The sequence below is a fragment of the Lates calcarifer genome, linkage group LG24 (assembly GCF_001640805.2).
Source record: "Lates calcarifer isolate ASB-BC8 linkage group LG24, TLL_Latcal_v3, whole genome shotgun sequence".
NCBI classification, from domain to species: domain Eukaryota; kingdom Metazoa; phylum Chordata; class Actinopteri; family Centropomidae; genus Lates; species Lates calcarifer.
The window spans coordinates 11,147,913-11,170,943 of NC_066856.1; the positions used below are offsets into that span (position 1 = coordinate 11,147,913).

Below are 23,031 nucleotides of genomic sequence, written 5' to 3' on the forward strand. Positions count from 1 at the left end.
TCTGTGCTCGTGCTCAAACAGTCAATTAGCAAATTAGTCACTTGTCAGGGAAAAATAATGAATCACCATGTTTTTTGACAGAATAAGCAATCAATACATAGTATTTGATATTTTATTAAATGAACAACTTATTTGAAAAAAATCAGCAGCTTTGAGAATAAGAACGATCATCTGTTGCAGCTTCACTCTGTGTAACCTGTGGGCCTCCCTGCCACACATCAATAAAGAAATGTGACCCTCTGGGTGACCCTGATGAAAAGATCCTGCTAACAAGCACAAGTGCCTCAGTGCTGTGACAGTAGAGCAGAGAGTGAGGGCGTAAGTAGATTGTGTGTCACCACAGAGCAGCAGCTCTGAGGAGATTGGAACGACACTGAAGCACTGTAATTGGGGCCCGTGTTGTAGACAGAGGGAAATAAAGTTCTGGGTTGTTATTCCTCAAAGAAGCACTGTATGTCAGAGATTTGTTAGCCCACCAAGATGAAAGTAACACTGAGTTGTATTTGTATAAAAGCTGGCCTCTCCCTGTATTAGCTACAACTTTCAACAATTCACATTTTGATTTTTTTTTACAGATCTACAAGTGCAATAGATCCTATGAGTGATGCTTTGATTATACAGTCTGTGCTGTATACCTTTGTAACAGCTGTTGTGTGAGCATATGTGAGTATGGCTTTCCTTTACAGTAGTGTTACTATGCCGCAATAAGCTTCTTTACTCCAGTGAATCAACCCCTGCAAGTAAAGATCACTAAAAAGAAAGACATGGTGGGAAGAGCAAGTGACAGAGCAACAGAAAGAGTGCTTTGCCTTACAAATATTCAGGCAACAAACTCAATTTGTCATGGGGCACTACATCCTGTGTCTGCACAGACAGGGTGATGAGCTATTAGACCCTCCACTGCATAAAGCCAAAACAAGACTTCACATCAGATGCTCTTTTCACCCTCTCTGTCGCATATTCATTCATCTCAAGTCAGCACATGATGGAACGACCAATATGAAGAAATGTGAGCATACATATGCACTTATTCACTTAAAAAACACAAAAAGTAAATCAAAGGGGCGACTTTGTGATCCTCCACTTGTCAGAGTGAATACCTATAGTCAGTGGCTGAGAACATCTGGCCAGACTATGTAAACAGGAAGCATAGTTTCCTTTAACAGCCACTACTAAGTGCTCTTTAGTACAGCACATAAACTGACTGCTACTTAGCGCATCCAGTCCTCCACTCACTACATACAGTAGGAACAGGTCTGCATATACACAACAATTCCCTTCCTTTTAAGCTATCCCCTATACTTATTAAAAGCAAATTTCCATCACCTTAATTTGAATTGTTTACTTTTCTTCAAAGGCAGAGTCTTCTTCTCTCAGTGCTTTTCCACTTTTACCAACATGTTTTTCCACAACTCCCAGACAAGATGTCTGAACATGGTGCATTTGATGCATGCAGCCAGAAAGTAATCACACATTAGCACTGTCAGGGTATGAGTTTTAGGGGGGGGTTTTCCAGCTGAGAAATAGCAGGAGCCACAACCTTAATTCAACATGCTTTATGACTTGGCTGCTTTTTTTGTCAGTGATGACATTTTTATCTGTGCTTCCTCTATGATGAATTCTTCCCAGTCCAAATGTGTTAGTACATTTTTGGCATGTCTACAAAGAAGGCACCAACAATTTGATTATAACCATTAATGCTTTAGATATTTGAACATTTAATCTTCAGAATGCAGTAATTAAATTGCAAATAATTCCTTTACCAACACGTACATCTGACATAGAGGTAGCTTTTTCCCCCACCAAGAAGGTACACTCTTTCCTTCATAAAGCAGTTAAAGATAAGATCCTGCAGATGCAGACTACATTTGATTCTTCTCATAATAATGTCAGGTCTGGTTAAAGCCCCAAACGTTTATTATTTAAAGTTAGGAGGCAGATAATGCTACTATAGTTTCACCTAACAGTCATGGAAATGCAAGTGGAATTCTGCACAATTGAACAGAATGATTTTATCATGAAAAGACACGGTCAATGAGCTTTACATAGAGAATGACTCCTTAAATTTGAAATGTTACAGCTATGGTTTTTTTCTAGTCTTCATGCATGTGAGACATTAGCTTACTTGGTTTACTGGTGCACAAATACACACACACACACCATGCAGTCATGCACATACATTAAACAAGCAAGCTGTTCTTGTATGTTGGATGATAAGAAAACAGGTGTCCGTCTCAGACACCAACAGGGCATCTGCTGATACACGTAGTGCACCTGTCTGCCAGTCTGGTTCATAGCAGCTCAGTACCATGATCAATGGCAATTACATGTAAACACTGATTAAACTGTTCAGTGAGGTGCAGAGTACAACAGGGTTTACACATGTTTACAGTTTGTGTCTGTGTGTAAGTAGATGATAAAAACAGGCTACGTGACATTACCCAGAAGCTCCATGGCATCATCTTCATCCTCCATCTCTTCTTCTGCAACAGAGGGGGCCGGGCTATGGACTGAATCAAAGGAGTCCTGAGACAACATGGCTGCCAGGAGCTTCTTGTGATGCTGCTGCTGTTCCTTCAGCCCTTTGCTCTTTGTTTCCATCTTCAGGCTGAGGAAGACATGCAGAGGAGGAGTTAGGGCTTCAGAGGAACAAATAACTTTTATAATAATGTTCCTGTAGTAATTACATCCTCTCATCCTACTCTGTAGGACTTGTATCTAAGCAGACTTTCCAGCAAGTGCAAAATGTTGCATTTGCCCCAGTGGTGTGCAGATGCATGACTACATTTAGTTCTTTCACAACTGCTTGCACTTGGCAGCGATTCCACGGTTGTTAGGGACAAAATAGCACACAGTCATTTCAAGTGCCATGCAGGTGCAGTGCACCTTACTATAAATGGTTAGCAGAGAGAAGATAAGACAGGATAATTACTCTGAGAAGAGTAGCAGAGCAATAGTTATAGCACTTAACATAAACCATTAGTGGTAGTATTTTGTATTTTGACTTGAAAGCTTTCTCTGTAGTTTTTAGTGTTTAGGAAAAACAGATATGCAGGGGAAGAATATTTAATATTTCAATCATTTAAGTAAGGCAAAAGAGACACAGACATACATACATGGACTGAATCTTTTTTTTAAATAAAAATCAGAAAATAATTATAAATCTCATACTGAACAGGATTACTATTCTTTACCAGTGAGTTTGTGTTGTGTTCACATTTGATCATTATATTTAGCTATTCATTCTACCATGAAAGCTTAGGCCAACATTTACAACACATGGTAATTTATACAAACATTAGCTGCTGTTTGCCAGAAGATGCAACTGCGGAAATACACTATTTCTCTGCTAGGTTTATTCCTACATATTAGCATTTTCTGACAGTACCATATAGCTTTACAGTTCTCAGGCTGTTTTCAATTAAAAACAGTAGCTGGACAGGAAGAGATCAGACATTTGTACTTTTTCTTCCACTAGCTTCACTCATGTAAAATGATGTTATCTCTGTCTAAGACTGGGACATGGAGTATGGGTGAAAAATGACCAAATGCTGTCTTCAACCCCCACACAGGTAAAGATACAGATAGAATTATGAAGACTGACTTCTGCATTACCTTTATATTGGAGAAATTAATTTCCATATCCCACTGGCTGAGGGTGTGGATTAGAGAGCCAGAAGAGTATTAATTTGATGCTAATCTCAGTTTAATGACTTCTATTTACAGATAATGGGAAGAGGTCATAAGATGACAGATATTTCTTCATACCCTCTGTATGGTATTTCTGTGATAATTATATCCACTAATATGGGCAAGGCAAGGTGGTTGATGTGACTCTGCTCGTTCATGGTTTTCCACAATTGTCTAGTCTTAATCCAACCATATTCTTTGGAAGAAAGTTGGACATTTTCCTGTGGTTTCAAATAAAGTATTTCAAGCCAGAAAGTAAACCTTAACAGTTGCAGAGGTCAAAAATATCAAGAAAAGAGAGAGAAAGAGGGTGTTTGGGTATCTTGTGTGCTGTAAGTTTTATTACTTTTATGTGTTGCACAATATTATAGGCTCATATCTTCTAGGAAAATTTTCATCTCTCTATGCCTGCTGGCAGCTCTACCAAAGTCAGCATTTTTTTCCCACAGAGACCAGCCTCAGGTGGTATGAACCAGTCATTAAAGACAATAAATATGACCACAAAATTAAAACTGGTCTAAGGCTACAAAGCTGGTTTTCCCCACTTCCTTATTTATCCCTGTCTTCTCCTGTTATTATGTACAAGAAGTGTTCTGTATCTGTGATAGAAGAGAAGTTCAGTATGTTGCACTGACTTCTACTGGATCATAGACTGTATATAAAGAGTACTGGATGAGAAAGTCCCACTCCACTGGACAGGCTCTGTCAAAACAAGCCGTTTCCTTGAATATACTGCCACAAATGCATCTGATTTCCCATGTGCCCCTTGCATTTATACTTCTCAACTCTGCAGTCAGTCATACAGAGAGGCACCAGCACCTGTCAGCTCTCCTTATGTTCCTCAGTGACAGGTAGGCTGGAATGAGGGGCAGAGGCAAGAAGATCGAAAATGAAAACAAGTAAACTTACCAAAGTAAGAGGAGGAAGACGTGTGAGTGAGTGTTTTGACAAATAAGGTCACATACATGAGACTCTAGTCTGAAAGTGTGTGTGCACCAGAGGGGATGGCCTATTAAAGGCTCAGATGGGATTTTAAGAGAGGGCAGCACTGGTCTTTGCCAGTTTTCCACTCACCCAGAGTGGTCGTTTTTAGCTCCTCTTATTCAAATTATAAACTTAACCAAAACCTAGACTTACAGTAACTTGATCTTAAATTGATTAGCTATGACACCTTATACCACTGTAACCTTAAACTGTACCCACATATTTATTTATGTAATTCTGATCTCCTTATTTTTGACTTTGTGGCTTGGCCAGAAAACAGCTCAGAGGACATGAAAGTGATCTCAATCCCCAAAATGAATCTGAAGTGGGAGCAAGTTCCAAGTAAATGCAATTATGAGTTGATATAAGTGATCTATCTGATGAGCCAAGTACTCCTCCAGTTAATGAGAGAGGGAGCTGTGATTATTTTGGGATGCTGCACCATCCCAAACACACAGCAGCAAGTTTCACACACTCCTCATAGGTAAACACAAAACATCTCAGTCATATACACACACGCACAGCAGAGCTCATCAGTAAGCCCACACACATCCCCATCTCCCAGCTCAGGCTTCTAACTAAGTGATTTCTCCCTATAATCCACCCATACAGTAACCTAATGAGATTAACACTGTGTGTATGTCAGCTCAGGCCTGCGCATGATTTATGGTTTTATATCCGATCCTCCTCTAATTAGTCACGTCAGCAGCTGCAGTGCATGTGACACACACAAAAAGCCACATGTCACATTACACATACCCAGCAATACTAACATCTGGCAGGCAAGTCTAAGAAGGACCTGGACAGTTTTGCAAATACATGAATTTACATTTAAAAAATTAAATGAAAAAAAGACTCCTAAGAGGCAGAGAAATGATTTAACATTTCAATATATGACAAAGTTATATTGTCAAAGACAGGCCATTTTTAAAATAACAAGTACAAAATTCCTTTGGCCTTGAGCGCACAGAAATGAGGTTAGCTTTAATTTGAAATTGGGTTGAAGCAGTATCATGGCAAGCATGTTTGATCGCGCCTTTGAAATGGGATTATCAAACCCATTCAGATGGGCATTCCTCAGGCAGCAGGAGTCACAGTTAGAAGTCTACCTCCTCATTTTTTAAAGAGCCAACAATGGCTCTGTGAAGTTTCTTCAAATTTGAAACTTTTATGTAGTTAAGTGATTCACACATGCACAAAGATACTTTTGCACACACTCATATGTAATGCCAATCACTAACCTCCCAGCAGGGCTGCTGTCTCCACTCCAACAAACTTCGGTTTTGGCCCGAGGGACAGGGGGGTGCAGCATTTCAGCAGCAAGTGGGTCCGCATCCTCTTCCTCACGACCAACCCACTCGCCCACCACCCGGGGGCGCAACACTGAGTTATAGCCTCCCAAGTTCTAAAAGAGCAATACAGAAAGAGTAAGTGGCAAATCAATAGAGACAAAGATGCAGATTTAAGAGATAAAGGGTGCAGGAGAATAGGAGTCGAACCAGAGAACTGCTATAAAATATTTTCTCAACACAATGCACTTTTAACTTCAGCAAGAAATTATAACAGTGGTGAGACTATGTTCTTCACAATAAAAACTCTGTCTGTTCTTATGAAGAGTTTTGAAAAGCAGGGAGGTATTATCTGAGATCTGTCTCCCCTCATTCTCCCATTGTGCTCCAAAAGACAGGCAGCACACATTTACAACCATGCTCAACACAAAAGATGTGTCTGCTTGTCTTTGACTAAATCCAGGATAGTATCAAATTCTATTGTCTCTGCATGATCAGAGAAGGTGTTTAGTATTCATTCCGTCCCATCCCACAGAAAAGAAGGAAAATCTCTGGGCTAAGAGCCAAGGACGTTGGACATGTACTGCTGCACTGAGCAAAAAAGTGAAGTCCCTGTCAAAACATATGCTGTGTTTCTCAGACAGACCCATCTTTTCCAAATCACTCAGTGCATCTCCAGCCTAGGCAGCTGCTGCACTATTGTGTTGGGAGAGAATTGGGGCCAGGCAAGGACAAAGACAGGGCTCAGACAAAGCTCTGTGAGTAAGATGCATGGTGAAGCAGCAAAGGAGAGGGAGATGGAGGACATGCTTACTGAAGTATCACGCTCACATATCACTCCCATGAGATAGCAGCTCATAATCACAAAAAGAGCTGTGCTGCTCTGTCAACTTATGAAACATGGGTTTTATTTATGTAATATGAGCGATGCTGCAGAGTGTTGAGTGACAGGACTATTTCCACATAACTTTAAAGGCAGTGTATATATATGATTTTTATTAAAGATAAAATCTAGTCTTGTTAATATCTACCTGGTCGAGCTCGTCAGAGATGGCAATGCCTGCAGAGAGAAGAAAATGGTTTAAAGCACAGAGAAGCATCTAATGCAGTTCAAAATCCCAGCTTAGACTGCTTCTGAGCTTAGTGGCGAGCTTGTAAGATTAGCCGCTCGATCCGTTTTTCCTCTCAGGATTTACAGTGACATTTACAGAAAGGTCTACACTTTAGTTCTGTACATTAAGATGCATTAAGCGTTGCTCAGTATGGTGTAAGCGTGCACTCTGCTGAGCTGCAGTCCACTCACTTCGCGACAGGCTCTCCAGGGCCTTGCCTAGCTTCTTGCTCTCCTGCAAAATGTGGTTGAGCTCATCAAAGTCACGACTCTCCCTCCAGTCCCAGGCTGGGTACTCAACTGACCGCGGCACTGGAAACACAAACATACAATTTCCTGAAAACACCACAGATAACATTTTTTAAAATTTTCTGTAAAAACCAACCATACTGTAATCTAATATGTTCACGCCACACCGCTTGATGCACACAGGACTGTGTGAATTACTGCAGCATGAAGTGGAACAGAAACACTGGCAGTGAAGTCAACGTGTCTCATCCAGAAGCACAGAGCTCACTGGTCAGAGGCCAGGGGACAGTGTCTGTCAGTCTCTTTGATTAACATTCAAAATAACTCAAAGAGGAGCAGGAAATGACCCACATACTGTACTGACATCCTGCCCACGTCCTCAGGCAGCATCTCTTAGCTTCTATATAATGTTTAATTCATAAACTGTTAGATTCAGACATTATTTCTAAAGGAAAGAGCAATATTCCTTTATGGAGGAGGGATTACTTGTAGTTCATCCATATCTAACATTCTTATGCTCTAACATGGCTCAGTTTGAATTAACATGAAAAACCAGTGGGTTATGAAGAGACGCCAAACAAATGTACTGGTTGTCTTCTCAACTGCCAGCCACTGTTCATGGCCTGAACAGACACGTTAACTCAAATATAATGCAAATGGTTTTAGAATAAATTTCATGCATGTTTGAATGCAACATATGTGTTGACAGGTGCAGAAAGTAAACATCACCCTTCTGTTTGCATTTGCACACACGCTCGCAGTCAAATAAATAAACTAGACAGTGAATATTTGACAGCACTGCTGCTACAATCTGCCATCCTCTACCCTTGTTTACCCTGACTAAGCTCCCTGGCATTGTAACAGCCATAAACAGAGAGCAAATGTCTCTGCCAAATAGAGACTGGAGGAAAAAAAAATCTTTCATTACTTCCGGCTAAGAGTGCCTCTCTGTTCTCTCTGCTCTGCTGTGTGTGTGCTGCTGCTGCTGCTGCTGCTGCTGCTGCAGCAAAGGTCTGGTGCTGTATCTTAATAGCTTAGATTAAGGGTTAAGAATTCAATTCCCACTGGGGCTGCCCATTAAAGCATCAGTCAAGTACAAGTCAGGCCAAAGCACGTTAACCCTTTGCCAAACTGTACACAGAAAGGAAGAGCCTTCGTGTAACAGCAAGGGATTCAGTTTGATCGGCATATTAGTGGAACCTCTGTATATTCATGACAGCTGTTATGTTGTTCTCACTGCACAATAATGATGAGAAGCAGTTCTTTAGATTTAAATTTTTCATGAGCCCAGCACGCCAAAACACCTTTGCATGTATTTTTAATGTGATTTGACTTTAAATGCAACTCTGAAGGCTTCTTATTCTGAAGGGGCCACAGGAATGCTGCTAACGCTCCTCACTTAAGTACACCTCTGTGTGCTGAGTGTCACTCACTTTCTTCTGGCTTATCTCTTTCACTTGTTTTCTTACTCACTTCATGCACTCATCTCAACACCCATTTCCTTTTGATTGTGAGCAATTCTCTGACTGCGGCCTAAAATAGACTTGGTCTGGCGGTGACAGAGCACAATGGTAAATTATTGAAGCGGTCTATGGCTCTGCTTGCTCCCCATCTGACTTAGCCTCATTGTCTTGAGTGTCATACTTCATTCTAACATCATAGACATAGTAATTAACTACATAGCTAAAAATTATCACCAGACAAATCTTCTCATCTGCATCCATTCTGCATTAATGCAGGAACGTTGTGAACAATTCATCTTTAAAGTGTGTAGCAGTGCAGAAGTTAAGTGTATAAAAAGTGGCACTTTATAATGAACTCATCTGCAGGGCTCTGGGAGGCTGGAAGGAGGACGCTGGACTATACACTGTGACTAACTTTAATTAGATATAATTATATCAAATTAAAAATGGAGATTAAAGCCAATGGAGCGTGTAATTGGGATATAACCGATACAACAGGTATCAAAACTGTGCAGCTTCATATTCTAAAGTTCTGTCTGTGTGTGTGTGTGTGTGTCTGTGAGTCCAAAGTGATCGCAAAAAAAAAAAAAAAACAATCTGAGAGTAGAAAACTAAGTGCAGATGGCACAAAAAAAAATTAACTCACAAGACTTGGATTCTGGTGAAGGAGGAGAGATACTCGAAACAGCCAGGTCGCTCTTGGATTTCTTCGGTTTCTTTGGATGAATTTGCCATGGCTTCTCATAGTTGCTGTACTCCCTTCGAGTGTTTTTGCTTTCTGTTAGGAGAGAGTCACAAATACTGTTCACAACACCTTGTTATGTAAATGCAGGTCAAGTTTACTCTGCATACTCTGTCGTAGATGAGACTAATGACTGTCTTTGAACCTAGTATTTATCATATCCTAGGGGTTTTGTGGGGAGAAGCAGGTACAGAGACAAATGCCTAATTTTGCATATACATTAACCATGTTTGCATATATATATATACCAACCTGGGGAGCTCTGTGCCCACAGTGCTGCGGAGCCAGAGAGAGCTCTGTGCAGCTTGCCGGGGCTGTCTTGCTTGGTCTGCAGGTGATCAATGAGAAAAGGGATTGGATGGTCTGGAGTCTCAGTTATCAATTTGGTCATCAACTCCTACAGGAGCAGAGTAAAGCAGAGAGCAGTTAGACCAAAGTAGCACTACAAAAGGGGAGAGAGTATGGCCAGTGGAGTATCCACCACGCTGAAGCAGAGACAAGCAATCCCTACAAGCTTTTTAAGTCTTGTTTTGTTCTTGACTTCACTGCCAAGGGAGAGTGGCTAAAAACAACTGGTAAAACTGGTGAGATAATCCCCTTATCTTCAGTGTAGTTGCAAGAATTTGCTACAGCATCAATATCCTAAAAAATAAAACATCAAAGCAAACAAGGCAACACTGTGTCCCCAAAGACGGGAGCACTTCCCTTCTGTATCAATTAGTAACAAACATGTCAGCGAGCTTCATCAAAATCAGATCAGTCTGTCAAGACACAAGGACGAGCAAGTAAACAAACACTGCAGTTTGGTCAATCAGTGCATTTTTAAAGTGGTGCTATGAAACAAGAAGACCATCTATTACCTGATGTTTCAAGAAATGAGCAGCAATTGATATACTAGGTCTGATAGATCAGGACTCACTGACAGTCTGCACAGTCCCTTTTGAATTCACTACTGGGAATAATCAAGCCACTACAATGAGGAAAAAGACAACATTATTTCATTCTCACTGGGAGATTACTTGCCTAAAAAAATTATTATATTATGACGAGATGGGACACTGAAGAATGTGACACAGAGAAGTTGTTCATGGGACAGACTTACAAACTGAACTGACAAAGGAAAGCAGCCATAAAGAAGAAAAGTACTGCAGAAGGTGGAAAAGAAGGAAAGCACACAGAGAGTCACAGTAACAGGTGCTGAGGGTAGAGGCCACATCTTACTCTGCATGCTAATTCAAATCCGTCAATGCATGATGGGAATTTAGCATCAAATGCGTCAATCATGCCATAACTAATCATGTCCTATCTTCAAGCTTTGCCAGCTCATGAGCACATGGTCATAAAAACAAAATTCAGTTATAGTAAAACTACAAATTAAATGTGAAAAGTAATGACTGTATTCTACAGAATACTAACAACTTCTTCTGGCACCAAAGCAACTGTTCTTTTATTGCAGCTGGAGGGGAATAGCTGTCCCTGTGAAGCTGATATGTGAAGTGAAATGAGCATATGTGTGGGTGTGTGAGTGTGTCTGTGTGTGTTGGCATGATATGGGGTGAGAAATGAACTCTGTTTGACCAGTTTAAGTCAGCCGCAGCAGCTGTGGCGAAATCACTGCTGCAGAGAAGCAAAGAAAGTCATTAGTGGACTGCAGTGAACTGGCAGTAATGTATGGATAAAAATGAGTGTGAGTGTGTGTTTGACTGCACACACTAAAGGTTTCTATGTGAGTAGCACATTTACATGTTTAATTGCAGCAAAAGAAAGTCATGTAGTCCTATGCTCTGGTGGCTGTTGTATGTTTACCCTTGTGGACATGCTCATGTATCTGTGTTTTTCAGGGGGTGGGGAGGTGGCCTGCGTGTGCGTGTGTGTGTGTGTGTGTGTGTGTGTGTGTGTGTGTATTATAGCCAGCCAGCTTTGACTGTGCTGTGTGTGCTCAGAAAGCTAATCAGGTAATTGGTCAGGGGGACATTCCTGCCTGGCCCCAGTGTCTACAGCCACTCTGACAGCAAACAGCATGTGTAGGAACAAACAGGGATTGTGCTGAAGTGTTTCACTGCAGACTACAGGTTTACGAATGGAGGAACCATACTCCTCTGCGAGAAATAAAGTTATGGTGATCTTTCAGAAAAATAGCCATATGAGAGATTCCTGCAAGAGAATATACAGCACATTAAGAGTTTAGTAAAAAAGCAGCTCTCCTTGAAACTGAAATGGATTTCTGTGGCCTGTGTCTAACAATTATAAACCACTAATGATGCAAAGATGTAGAAGTTGTAATTACTGCATAGTAGCTCCTGTGGGTAATTTAACTAACCTACCAACAGGAGGTCTATAAATGAAGGTTGTAATTTGGTAGATTACACAGGAAGCCAAACTAGCAGAACTCCGTTAACTACCCCAGGGTATTCCAGTCCTAATAGTTTTTCGCAGGGAAGGGGTAAAGGGAAGGACGTGCAGTTTGTTTTATGGATGACTGTCGAGTGGTGATTTTCAGAATTGTGTTTCCCAGTGGAAACCACACACACACAGATGTGTAGAGAGAGTAACGCGGGCATGAGTCGGATGCATGAAGTAAACAGCAGCGAACTGCAGAAGACAGATGGATGGATGGATCATGCAGATCCTGGCGACTGGCAGAGAATGGCAGTGCATGTGGGTACATCTGTATTCTGCCCACGTCTCTGCCTACTGTAAAACACTCTTGTGCCAACACTGATTGCATATCCTACAGAGTGTTTTGCATCAATGACACAAGCTGTTGAATGAGCTAATGTACCTTTGTGCCTTTGTGTCCTTCACCATCTCCAATAACATCATATAAAGTCAAAGAGACGTTTTATAAGTAACCGATCCCACTGAATCTGGATATGCATACATTACATAAGCCACATACAGAGGGGAGCAAGGGAACCGCCTCAAGTCCTATGGTAATGAACTGTGTTTTAAATAACATGAGTCCTGTCTGATAAGCCCATGCAATTTGACTGGTAATCATATTTTCTTTGACAGGAGCCATAGTAAGATGTAGACTAACATTTGGGTCAACATTCCTATATCCGAGTAGACTTTAATGCTGTCTGGCCTGAAGTGAAATCCATCAGCAGAGTACCATCCCTAAACATGTTATGTTTGTGTGCGAGAGATAAAGAGAGGCAGAGAGTTTCAGCCTCTGCATCGGTGCTTCTATAAGCAGGCCAACAGGTGGCATGAGCAACTGAGACATGCAGTCCATATCTGTGAAGATCTGTTGTCAGAGCGAGGTATCAGTGCACCCCAGGCAGTTTGGTTTGGCGGTGGTAATTGACAAGCTGTCAGCCAGCCAAGAGACACCAGTGTCCTTGGAAGCTCTCAAGGACTCCCTCTGGGTACAATGACAGTCATGATACTCTCACTGATACTCCCTGCATTTCTGCAACTTAAACAAACTCCCCAAATTGAAAGTGGAAAGAGTCTGAAAAAGGAGAGGCCAGTGATGAGGGGAGGTCCTGAAGGTCATACATTGGTGGTAGACTTACAGACAGAGGGAGATATCCACAGAGAGAGCCTCAGGGTGGAATAAAAAGGGGGAGAAAAGATGGAAAAAGGAAGAGAGAACACTAACAGGGTGATGGGTTACAACAAATCCAGAGTTCAGTCTCTGGTGGCAAAGACCATCCGCCCTGCTCAAGATCCTTATGAGTGTAACAAATCTTCCCAACCTCGAAGGGTTCTTTTCTATTTCCAACTATGGACACTATTCTCTTGTGGGAATCAAAGGAGGAATCACAAAGAAAGTGCAAAGTAAAAACGAATATTGACAGAGTGGATGCAGCTACATAAGCTCTGTGATTTAAGCAACTTCACCTAAGCTTTACTCTTTCTTTCTTGTCAAACTGCAAGCTGATGAATTTCTACCTCAGCTGTTGCAGACTCATAGTGGACTGTGAGGAGGCACTGAACCAGCAGCACACAGCACTTACTCTGCTCAGGCCAGATTTCTATTATGTCTGTGTTCCTGGGAGGCAGTGCATCTATTAACATATCTATTGAAATGAGACAACTGTGTCCACATACTGTATGAATGAGGACAAACACAGGGAGACTGCAGCAATATACAGTGTTTTTACAATATATTTTGCTTCTGCTTAAAAATCACCATCAACTGCAGAGTATTCTGAATTAAAACTAATCAACACACAACCTCTGAGGCTGGGACTCTGATCAGCCATAAAACCTGACATCCTTTCCTCACGACTTGTCCTTGTGTAAAAAAAAAAAAAAAAAATTAAATGCAGCAACAGCTCTTTCAAGACTCCCAAGAGGGCTCCCTGTCCCTGTCGCCTGTACTAGAGGCCACAGGCTGCCATTGATTTACCTGCCATTTGTCAGTGAAATATGGGAATGCAAAGTCATATCACAGGGTATTTAAGGTTCAAAGCTTCATATAAAGAAAAAGGTCATTATTGGGGAAAAAAAAGGCAAGCCACGTGAGAAGCCAGTTTAGGTGAAGACGAGAAGTAAGAGAAAGATTCCATTGGAAGAGATCCAGACCTTGAATAAGCAGCAGACAAGAGCGGAAGAGATCATGCGGAAGAGGAGACCGTGGGAGAGGCAATGTCACCTGACCAGGCTGGCACTACCAGATAATACTCATCAGAAGAGATGCTTTTATCTGCCGTACTCACTCCATCGTGCAGCACAGCCTCAAGTCCATTTTCATCACTACATGTTTCGTAGTAGCACAAATCTTTCTATCTCTACGATGGCATTTTTAGCATCAGTAATGGGGACTGGTGCATTATTAGTCAATTAATCAACTGATGAAAAATTTGTGAACCACATATTTCATTCGTTCTACTCTACTCTTTCATGTTTTGACTTTATTCCTCTATAATTGAAATGCTGTCGTTTCTTCTCGCTCTAACATTCTCTGTCACTTCTGCTTCTCTACATTCACATATCTGATGTTACAGCATCTGACCCACATCAGTGCAATTCAGCCATTTCCTTATCCCTGCCAGGATGTTCCAGGAGATTCAACTGAGAGTTTCCATCATTCACCTGCAGGCTGAACTCCACCACCAACAGTGTCTAAACTACACAGGATCTTTTCCTATCTCCTGCAGCCATATTAACTCAGCTACAGATCATCTGGTTTGGTCCAGAAGACAGTGAATTGTTAAGCTGAAGCAATTCATTGATTTAGGCCACAGTCCTTCTGAATGCAAATGCATTCTTAAATTCAAGCAAAGTTTAAATTAGGTTTCCCCAGTCTATCAGTCAAATCAAATTGGTATTTTTCAGTATATTTTTATGCAGTTTCCTCTTTGTTTTACTATTCCTCCACAGCAGCTCATCAAGGATAAAGTGTCAGATGAAGTGGACTTTAACTTTAACTAAGATACCCACTTGATTTGATAACCTGAGACAGCTGTAGGATCATATCAACTTCATTCTTCATTCGATTTTGTCTCTCATCAGTTAAATTAGAAGCATGTTGAAAGTGTAGTGTGTAGAAAGAAGCCACCTTCACAGCCTTTTAACGTACATATGAGCACTTATTGTTTTAAGACAGGGAAAAAAGTGAACTTATCCTTTAATGTAAGTACGTAAGTTAAAACTGTTTTGATCCTGATAGCAGTGAATTTTGGAGTGCTGCATAACTATCAGATTTTCTATTTATGGCGATAAATAGATAATATTAGAGTATGAAGAATATAAAGAATTTCAGATCAAGCAGTTGATTTAACCATTGCTGCAACATTTAAAGCCCCTGAAAACTTTATCTAGAGTATTTCTCTCTGATATATATATAAAAAAACACATCTTATCTAATCTGTGCCTTTGGGACTCTGTGGGTGTCGTTTGATCACATTTGATTGACAAGTAACAACTGACATCAGATTTTGATGTTAAGATTGATAAACCATGATTGGTGCACAGAAAGACATGACACTGCATCTTTTCCATCAAAGCCTCACCCACCTCATTCAACTGAGAAGAGCACAGATAAGAAAAACAATTCTCTAATGCTTGATGCGAAGTAACCAAAATTATTCAAACTTTTAATTTATTAGTCACTTATAGTAGGAAGCTGACTGAAAAAGAGGATTCAGCATAAAGCACACCCTCTGCCTGGACCCCATTATAATATATACACATATGCACAGACACATACTGTATTGACACCTCTTTGGAAAAACATACACACATATACAATCATTAGTCACCAGCTGAACAAATATAGGCTTACTGTCAAGGTTCTGTGTATCAGATGATCTGCTCTCCCATACCGCCAGCATGACTATTAATTACACACAGCAGTAAGCCATCAGCATCCTCAGGCTGTAAGTGGACATGATAACTTTATTAGCATGCACCACAGACACTGTACTCCCTCTCTCTCTCTCTCTCTTTCCCTTTCCCGTACTCTCACAAATCGCAGACGCTCCCTGCCTCCACCTTACATTGCACACACTAAATCTTCGTCATATTGCTTCACTCATCGTCTCACTGCTTGATCTCCCAGATGTCCTTTGCCTTCCCGCTTCACCCTTTCCCGTTTTCCACCAGGACCAACCTGGCCTTAGGCTGCCTGTTAAGCTGCCCGACGTGTAGTAATTACCCTAACTGTGCCTGCAGGGGAGCTGTATTAACTCATGCACAACCGAACGTCTGTCATATCAAGTCATGAAACTTAAGACGAATTTGAATGCAAAATGGTATCCAGAAAATAAAAACCAAAACATAGTCTGATTATGCCAGAGTTTAACCAATCATAAACTGTTTTCCTCATTTGAATTTTGACAGTGTTGATTTCTAAATGTGAATTCCAATGTCTTCTTCTGGCCCCCTGAGACAACAAAAGTGAAAGGCCTCGTCTCAGTTTTCACATGGCGTTGTAACAAATTGCTACGGGAAATTGTAAATCATATTACTCTAAATTGATTGCACTGACTTTTAGCATGCCTTCACAGTTTGCTAATAGGATTTTAAAATTCAAATTGTGAGTGAGTGTCTCTGTCTGTAGATGCAAACATATGCTATAATAACCCACTAGCATACAAATAACTGAAACTAGGGCAAAAAAACGAAAGTACTTTTGTTCATTATATTTAGTCATGAAGGTGTAAAGTCCTCTGAAGTATGGTAAAAGCAGTTCAAGTCTCACATCAATATTAAATGGCCAGTATTTAGGCTGTAACAACCAGACTCATTTTCCAGTTATTTTGGCTTTGAACTGGAGAATGAGGTGAAATAATAAACATAAATGAAATAACAAAGCAGCCACCCGCTGAGATAAAATTACTGTGTTTTTATTACCCAGCGTGTGGGAGGTATGCCAAAGACAAACTAACCCTGTCAGACAGAAATGTTTCCAGGTGTGTTTGTACTGGAGATGTAATAAGACCTCTGATGGATTGATGTATAACTGAACCTTTCTTCTGGTGCTAAACTGTCTGTGTGAGTTTTGTCTCTAAGAAAAACAAATGTTTCAAATTCTGGCTTCTATTATCTGTGGCATGTTCCATGGTTTTTCTTACATTTCTCTAGAACTGTACAGGAGTTACAGTTTAAAGAAACCAAAAAAGTTACATGCATTAAAAAAATAACATATTTTCACTAGAGAGAAAAGATGGATAATACTGCTAGTACTGTAGGTAAAAATAACCTAAACCCAATCACACAGAGTTCAATAAATTATCTCTTAAGGGAGTGGATCAATAGGTCAGGCAGTGTCTGTCCAAGTTCTGCCAGCCTGACTGACCTCTTTAGAGTGCTACAGGGCTGCACTACTGACGCAGCTGAGCAAGTTGGAGTGAACCCTTTTCCATGTGGATGAATATACTATATAATTCCCTCAGAGCAGTCTATAGGGAGAAGCAAAGTCATTTACTTCAAAGGGTAGCAACACCAACAGTATGTAGGGACAGAGAAGCTTACTGATTTAAATTCTGACACCGTTACTCAAGGTATTGGCTGAAACTGAGAGCAGATTCAATACCAGTGCTCTTTTCTTTTTTATTTATTGATTTGAAATCTATAATTTTCACTGTGCAGAACTAATTGAGATCAGTCCTTTATGTGGTAGGAAATCTGAGGCTGTAGCCACACATCACTTCTATGGCAGAGAGGGATGAAAAAGCTGTATATCAATGAGATAAGAAAAGCACAAACTGATTAATTGGATTATTGCTGCATTACTGTTTTATGAGCATCAGTCATGTTTGTATGTGCTCTGGAGCACCAATACGATGTCTGCAAGAAAAGAAACAGTGATGCAGACCTGATCCATTTAATTTGTATCAAAGCCAATGCCAATCCAGTTTATCACTCATCAGTACTTTATTATTATCAGCAGGTGATTGTTAAGAGCTCTGAGTTGAGACCAGTACTTAGTAAAAGTGTTATATTAGCAGACCTATATTCAAGCTGTTAAAGTCACTAAAGGAAAAGTCAGACTTTGTCATGAACAATTTCAACAATTCTTCCACAGAACAGTATTATAACTCAACATCTGACTCTTACATCAATTCAAGTTCAATCCAGTGACACTTTTTGGTCTAAGCTACACGTACATGATCCATCAGTTCACTGTTCCAATAGAGCAATTATAATGCCTTAGATATGACTGACAGATCACAGCAGGGAGGAACATGAGAGCGGGTTTTATACTGTCTGCTGATAAAAGCAAAGACTGCTCCATTTTTACCTACTGGTCCTGTTACACAAGTTTAAATGTCAGAAGTTTACAGACAGATCCTGCAGATTTTCTTTGATAATACAAAGATTAAAGAAATCTACAGTTGAAATGATCACAGCACAATGACAAATGCCAGGTAAGGGGGATTTTTAACCTGTATGTTGCAGTATAGTAATAGACGTATGCTATGATGCTATATCATTTTACTGTTAGTATCATTCAGAGTACTACTAAGGATCCTAAACATGTGGCCTTCAACTTGCTTTAATGCCAATACTGACTACAACTATTCATGCAATACAGAGGAATGACAGGTCATGCTGCACTGTTACTATTAAGTGATCGGTAGGGATGTGAATCCAGTTGCCTAAAGCTGAGAACCAGTTTCAAAATGTCTGAACAATCGTAATTACACGCCTAAGGGCTTATCAATTCCTTTTAACAATGCTGGCATGGCAGTTGCTTTGACAGTTGCACATCGCAAAACAATGACATCAACTCATGCATCTACACTGCTGGAAATTTGCAACAAGAAAGAGTCATGGCAGAGAGAAAGAAAAGGTCCAAAGCGTGTCTTCATTTCATGAAGGAAAACGACAACTGTGCTCGCAGGCATAGTAATCATGTCTATAAAATGGTTCTAGTAAGGGTGGAAACATCTTTCTATGCAACATAGGCTTACATTCCAGGAATGCTATGTATCTGACACTCACAAGTGCTTCCCAACTGAACAGCATGTCAATTATCAAAGGTTAATATCCTATGTTATAGTAACAGCAGTGCCACACAGGTAGGCTTAGCAGACTGTTCCTTTTAAGAAGACTTAAATGAAAACCAATAGCATACAAACATTCTCTCAGAGAATCTGAGATAATAAAACAGGTGTGTTGATGCTAAAAACCTGTGCAGACTTCCTTTTTCCCCCACAAAGAAAACTGATCAGTAATTGTCAAAGTGATCGATTAAGGATCTGACCCATCAAGTAAAATCAATAATGGAACTGGTATCGCTAAAATCTTATCACTTCCCATCCCTGATTGGAAAAGAGTAGAATATCAATATCATGTGGCTGACAATAATCTGGAGAGCAATTATTATGAAAGGCAGCTTCACTTTTTAGAGACTATTCTGCTGGTGTTGACTCAGCTTGCTATCTCTGCAAAGCAACCATTTCATTAGTGAGAGGGGGGAGAAAAAAAATCAATTCTCTGGCAAATCATAAAGCTATGTCTCATCAGAGTGAGTAAATGAACCCCCACTCGCTGTTACACAGACGTTTTAATACTGCTGCTGCTGTGTGTTGGTTCAGAGGAAGAGGTGATGATGCAGATGAGTGTGAGAGAGAAATAAAGAAAAAGAGCAGTTTGTGGTAAAGACATTGATTACACTGAGGTGGTGTTTACACAACATGAAGCTAGAAACCCAGGGTGTTAATTTGATATAAATTGGAGAGCGAACTCTTTAACATTTATACATAATGTAGGAGAAGCCATATCTTAGATGCAGATTATGCTACATTAAACACACTTGTGCATGAAACATTGTAAGGGAGTTTGTTAAGGCCTCTCGACAAATCAGCAATTACTGTACAACAAAAGTAAGATCACCTTTTAAATGAATAACGTTCTGAAAGGTTACGTTTTTCCCTGCTCACATGGAAACCAACCAGATCAGTAGGAGACGATCCATTTACTCTATGGGAATTATGTAATTTACTGCAGAAACTCTCAGTGTGGTGTCACTGTAATGCACGCAGTGTATTGCCTCAGTCCTTGGAATTATTGATTTTGGTTCATGTTACAGCCAATTTTTTACTGTAACTGCTCATCATGTTGGGTTTATATTGGCCATATCTCTGCTACAAGCAAATTCAAATCATGTCAACCCAAAATCACAAATTTGCCTCAAAGGGATTTGCATGATATGTACATCATACTGGATGACACCTTAGACCATGACATTGTCAGTGTTAATATGCTTTGTATTGTAATACACTTTGTAGCAATGTGTGACAGAAAAATACTTATATTTGCTCTTGTAATTGGAAGTCGTCTTGTGTCACTTTAACTCAGGTTTGAATGGCTATCAAAGTTTCAGTGAGGTCTTTTTGGTTTAAGCAGTGCAGCAGAACAGCTGTATGATTGCATCTGCTGCACCAAATTCCCTACATCCGAAGAAGAAGAAGAAAGAAGATTTCTAGGCTCTCTCCTGGATTTTTCCAATAAAGAAAAAAAAACTTGTTTCTCTTCACAACTGAATGCACATGGATGGATTTTCTTTGAGACAACAATGAGGTGGCTAAGATTTTTCAAGCGCAACACCAGGGTAGCAGCTACATCATTTTCTCATGAGGAGAGTGGCAGACCCAGGAGAGTTTTCACATATTCTCCTCTTACTACACCACTTTCTCACTACCTTTCAAAAACCTGTCAAATACTGCACAATTCAGCCTCACAATACACCCTTCACCTAAATACTGTGAACAACTCAGCAATGATCCATGTCATTGTTGGTCAGAATAAAAAGTCGACATGGTGTCTTAAGGACTATACAAAGCATGTAAAAGCTTTAAGCTCATTGATCTTTGGAACAAAGGTGTTTTTGATCAGCCCCACAAGCAACACCTTAAAGTCACACAAAGCACTTGGCTTTAATCATCTTCACTTGTCACATAAAGGGGATGCAATTTAATTGTGCACAGAGGCAAAACTAAAGAGAAAACACAGGCAGGGGAAGTGAGGCAGAGAGCAGAGGGGGAGACAGGTGGAAGAGGAAGATGGAGGGAGGAAAAACAAACAGAGAGAGCACACACAGAGGACTATCACGGTGCTGATGAGCCTCAGTGACTGCTGTGGCCTCACAATAAGATTTCCTGTCTTCTTCGCTGGTAAAATGCACGTTAGCCACGAGTCTCTGTCCACGGTGCTGAAACAAGCCTCACTTCTGCTCTTACATCTGCTTAACATGCAGTTCATGTTCGTGTGTGTGCTGCTGCTACATATCCAGCTGAAGCTCAGAACTGAAACGTCAGCACTTTGCCAGACACATCATGTGCACGTGAATACTGCTTTGCCATGAATACACTGCATGTCATCCTACTGCATCCTCCACTAGTTCCTCATGGGGATGTTACAGTTGTCTTGTTGGTTGCCATTCTTGTTTAACTGAGAATGACAGACTCACAAACCTGAAGCAAAAACCAGGTGTTTTGTCTGTCTTTCTGTCTTTGGTCTGATTATGCCTAAACACCTGTGTGGGCCCCGCTTTCAGCAATAAATCCAATAGCAAACAAAGGATGAAGTCATGCTCTCCCCTGGGTTGCTTAGAGGCCACGCTGAGAATACCCCAGGATGAACACATAGATCCCCTGACTGACAAACAGACAGGTAGTTAGTTAGGCGGTGTCCTCTGTAGCAGAACGTAGGGGAAGGCCAGCCCTGCTGTGCAATATGAATCACAACTGGCTTCCCTGAGCGGCCCTAACTTCAACAAACTGTAGCAGTGTTGAGTCAGGCTGTGGCAGGGCACATCATCATCTTTTGAAATGCAAATCACTGATGGAGGGGTTAAACAGAGAAATGTGAGAGCAAACACAGCAGCCAATATTCCTTTATGTGTTTCTCTGCCTCAGTATCTCGTTTTAAATGGAGCGCAGTGGGACGTTTCAGGAAGATGTCCCCTTTAAAGACACAAAAGTGCATTAAAATAAACGGTTTTCCATTTTAACAGCCGATTGCTCCAACATCTACAGTACAAGTGTATACAGGAAGGAATAATACAGTTAAATATATGCTCAGTTTCTCCAGTGTGACAGCTCACGTTGCAGATGTGCGCTCATCTTTCAGCACAAACTATAAATAAAAGCGGATTTAATGGTGTCTGGTGCAAAGCAATGGTCCTTTAAATTGGCAGCCAAGAACTTCAGAGTTTTAAGATGAATGCGGGCACTCACCTCAAACAAGGGTCCGATTTTATTCTTCTCCAGATACGACTGAATTCTTGACTGTTGTGGAGACGCCATGAAGAAACTGTTGTGTCTCGCAAGCGCTTTTAGCAAGATGAAATCATGAGGTGAGCCGGTGTCATTCGTCCTTCAAGGGGGCGCCTCGGCGACTAAAATGAGCAAAAAAAGAGAAAAGAAAATGTCACCAAGTAGTGGAGCTGCGGTGGAGCCACGTTTAAGTTCAGACGGGTTGCGTCAAGTGCGGAGCAGGCGTGAGCAGCGAGCCCGGCTCATTGTGGAGACTTCAGCCCGGGACCATCCCCAGCTTTGTCGCCTCGCTGACTCTCTGGCGGCAGCTTCTCCCGCGGAAGCCAATGGCACAGCAGCTCTGTGACAGAGATTACAAATCTTCCGCTCACTGGCTGCCAGTGTTAACTGTGCCACCGCCACTCCCATTTATCCAGCGAGCTCAGCCTAGCCCACTGTGTTCCTCTGTGCTCCGCGCAACTGTGTGTCTTGAACGCATCCACCTGGACATGGAGCGAAAATTTCCACGCTAAGAAACTGCGCAGCAACACGTGCACTGATTAATTACCCAGGTGCCGCTCATTCTGCTAATTAGCGCGAGAAAATATGAGAGTTAAAACGTTCTTTTAAAAACATTTTTCAATCAGTAATTAGCCTATTTTTTCCCCCTCCAAATAAGCTAAAACTGTTACAAAACAATAGTAGTGTAAGTATACCAAAATAAGGAGTTGTTAAAAAATAGGAATGTTTTGCATGAAGCAAGTCTGCCAACCACATTCTATATTACATTCTAACTATGGCAAAGCAAATGCATTGGTGTTTCAGTTTCATGAGCAAAAAACTA

General features: G+C 40.8%; 1 protein-coding gene across 1 annotated transcript in view; it reads right to left on the reverse strand.

Moving 5' to 3' along the window:
• The window catches only part of lg24h8orf34 (linkage group 24 C8orf34 homolog), a 55,158-nt gene extending 32,451 nt beyond the window's left edge, over window positions 1-22,707 (reverse strand). The window contains exons 1-7 of the mRNA XM_018673965.2: window positions 22,170-22,707; window positions 9,781-9,925; window positions 9,433-9,564; window positions 7,267-7,386; window positions 6,995-7,023; window positions 5,916-6,079; window positions 2,442-2,608 (exon numbers count right to left, since the gene is read on the reverse strand). Of these exons, the coding sequence (XP_018529481.1) occupies window positions 2,442-2,608; window positions 5,916-6,079; window positions 6,995-7,023; window positions 7,267-7,386; window positions 9,433-9,564; window positions 9,781-9,925; window positions 22,170-22,238 (826 nt within the window). The 5' untranslated portion in view covers window positions 22,239-22,707. The remainder of the gene's footprint in view (window positions 1-2,441; window positions 2,609-5,915; window positions 6,080-6,994; window positions 7,024-7,266; window positions 7,387-9,432; window positions 9,565-9,780; window positions 9,926-22,169) is intronic.
• Between the last annotated feature and the right edge of the window lie 324 nt (window positions 22,708-23,031).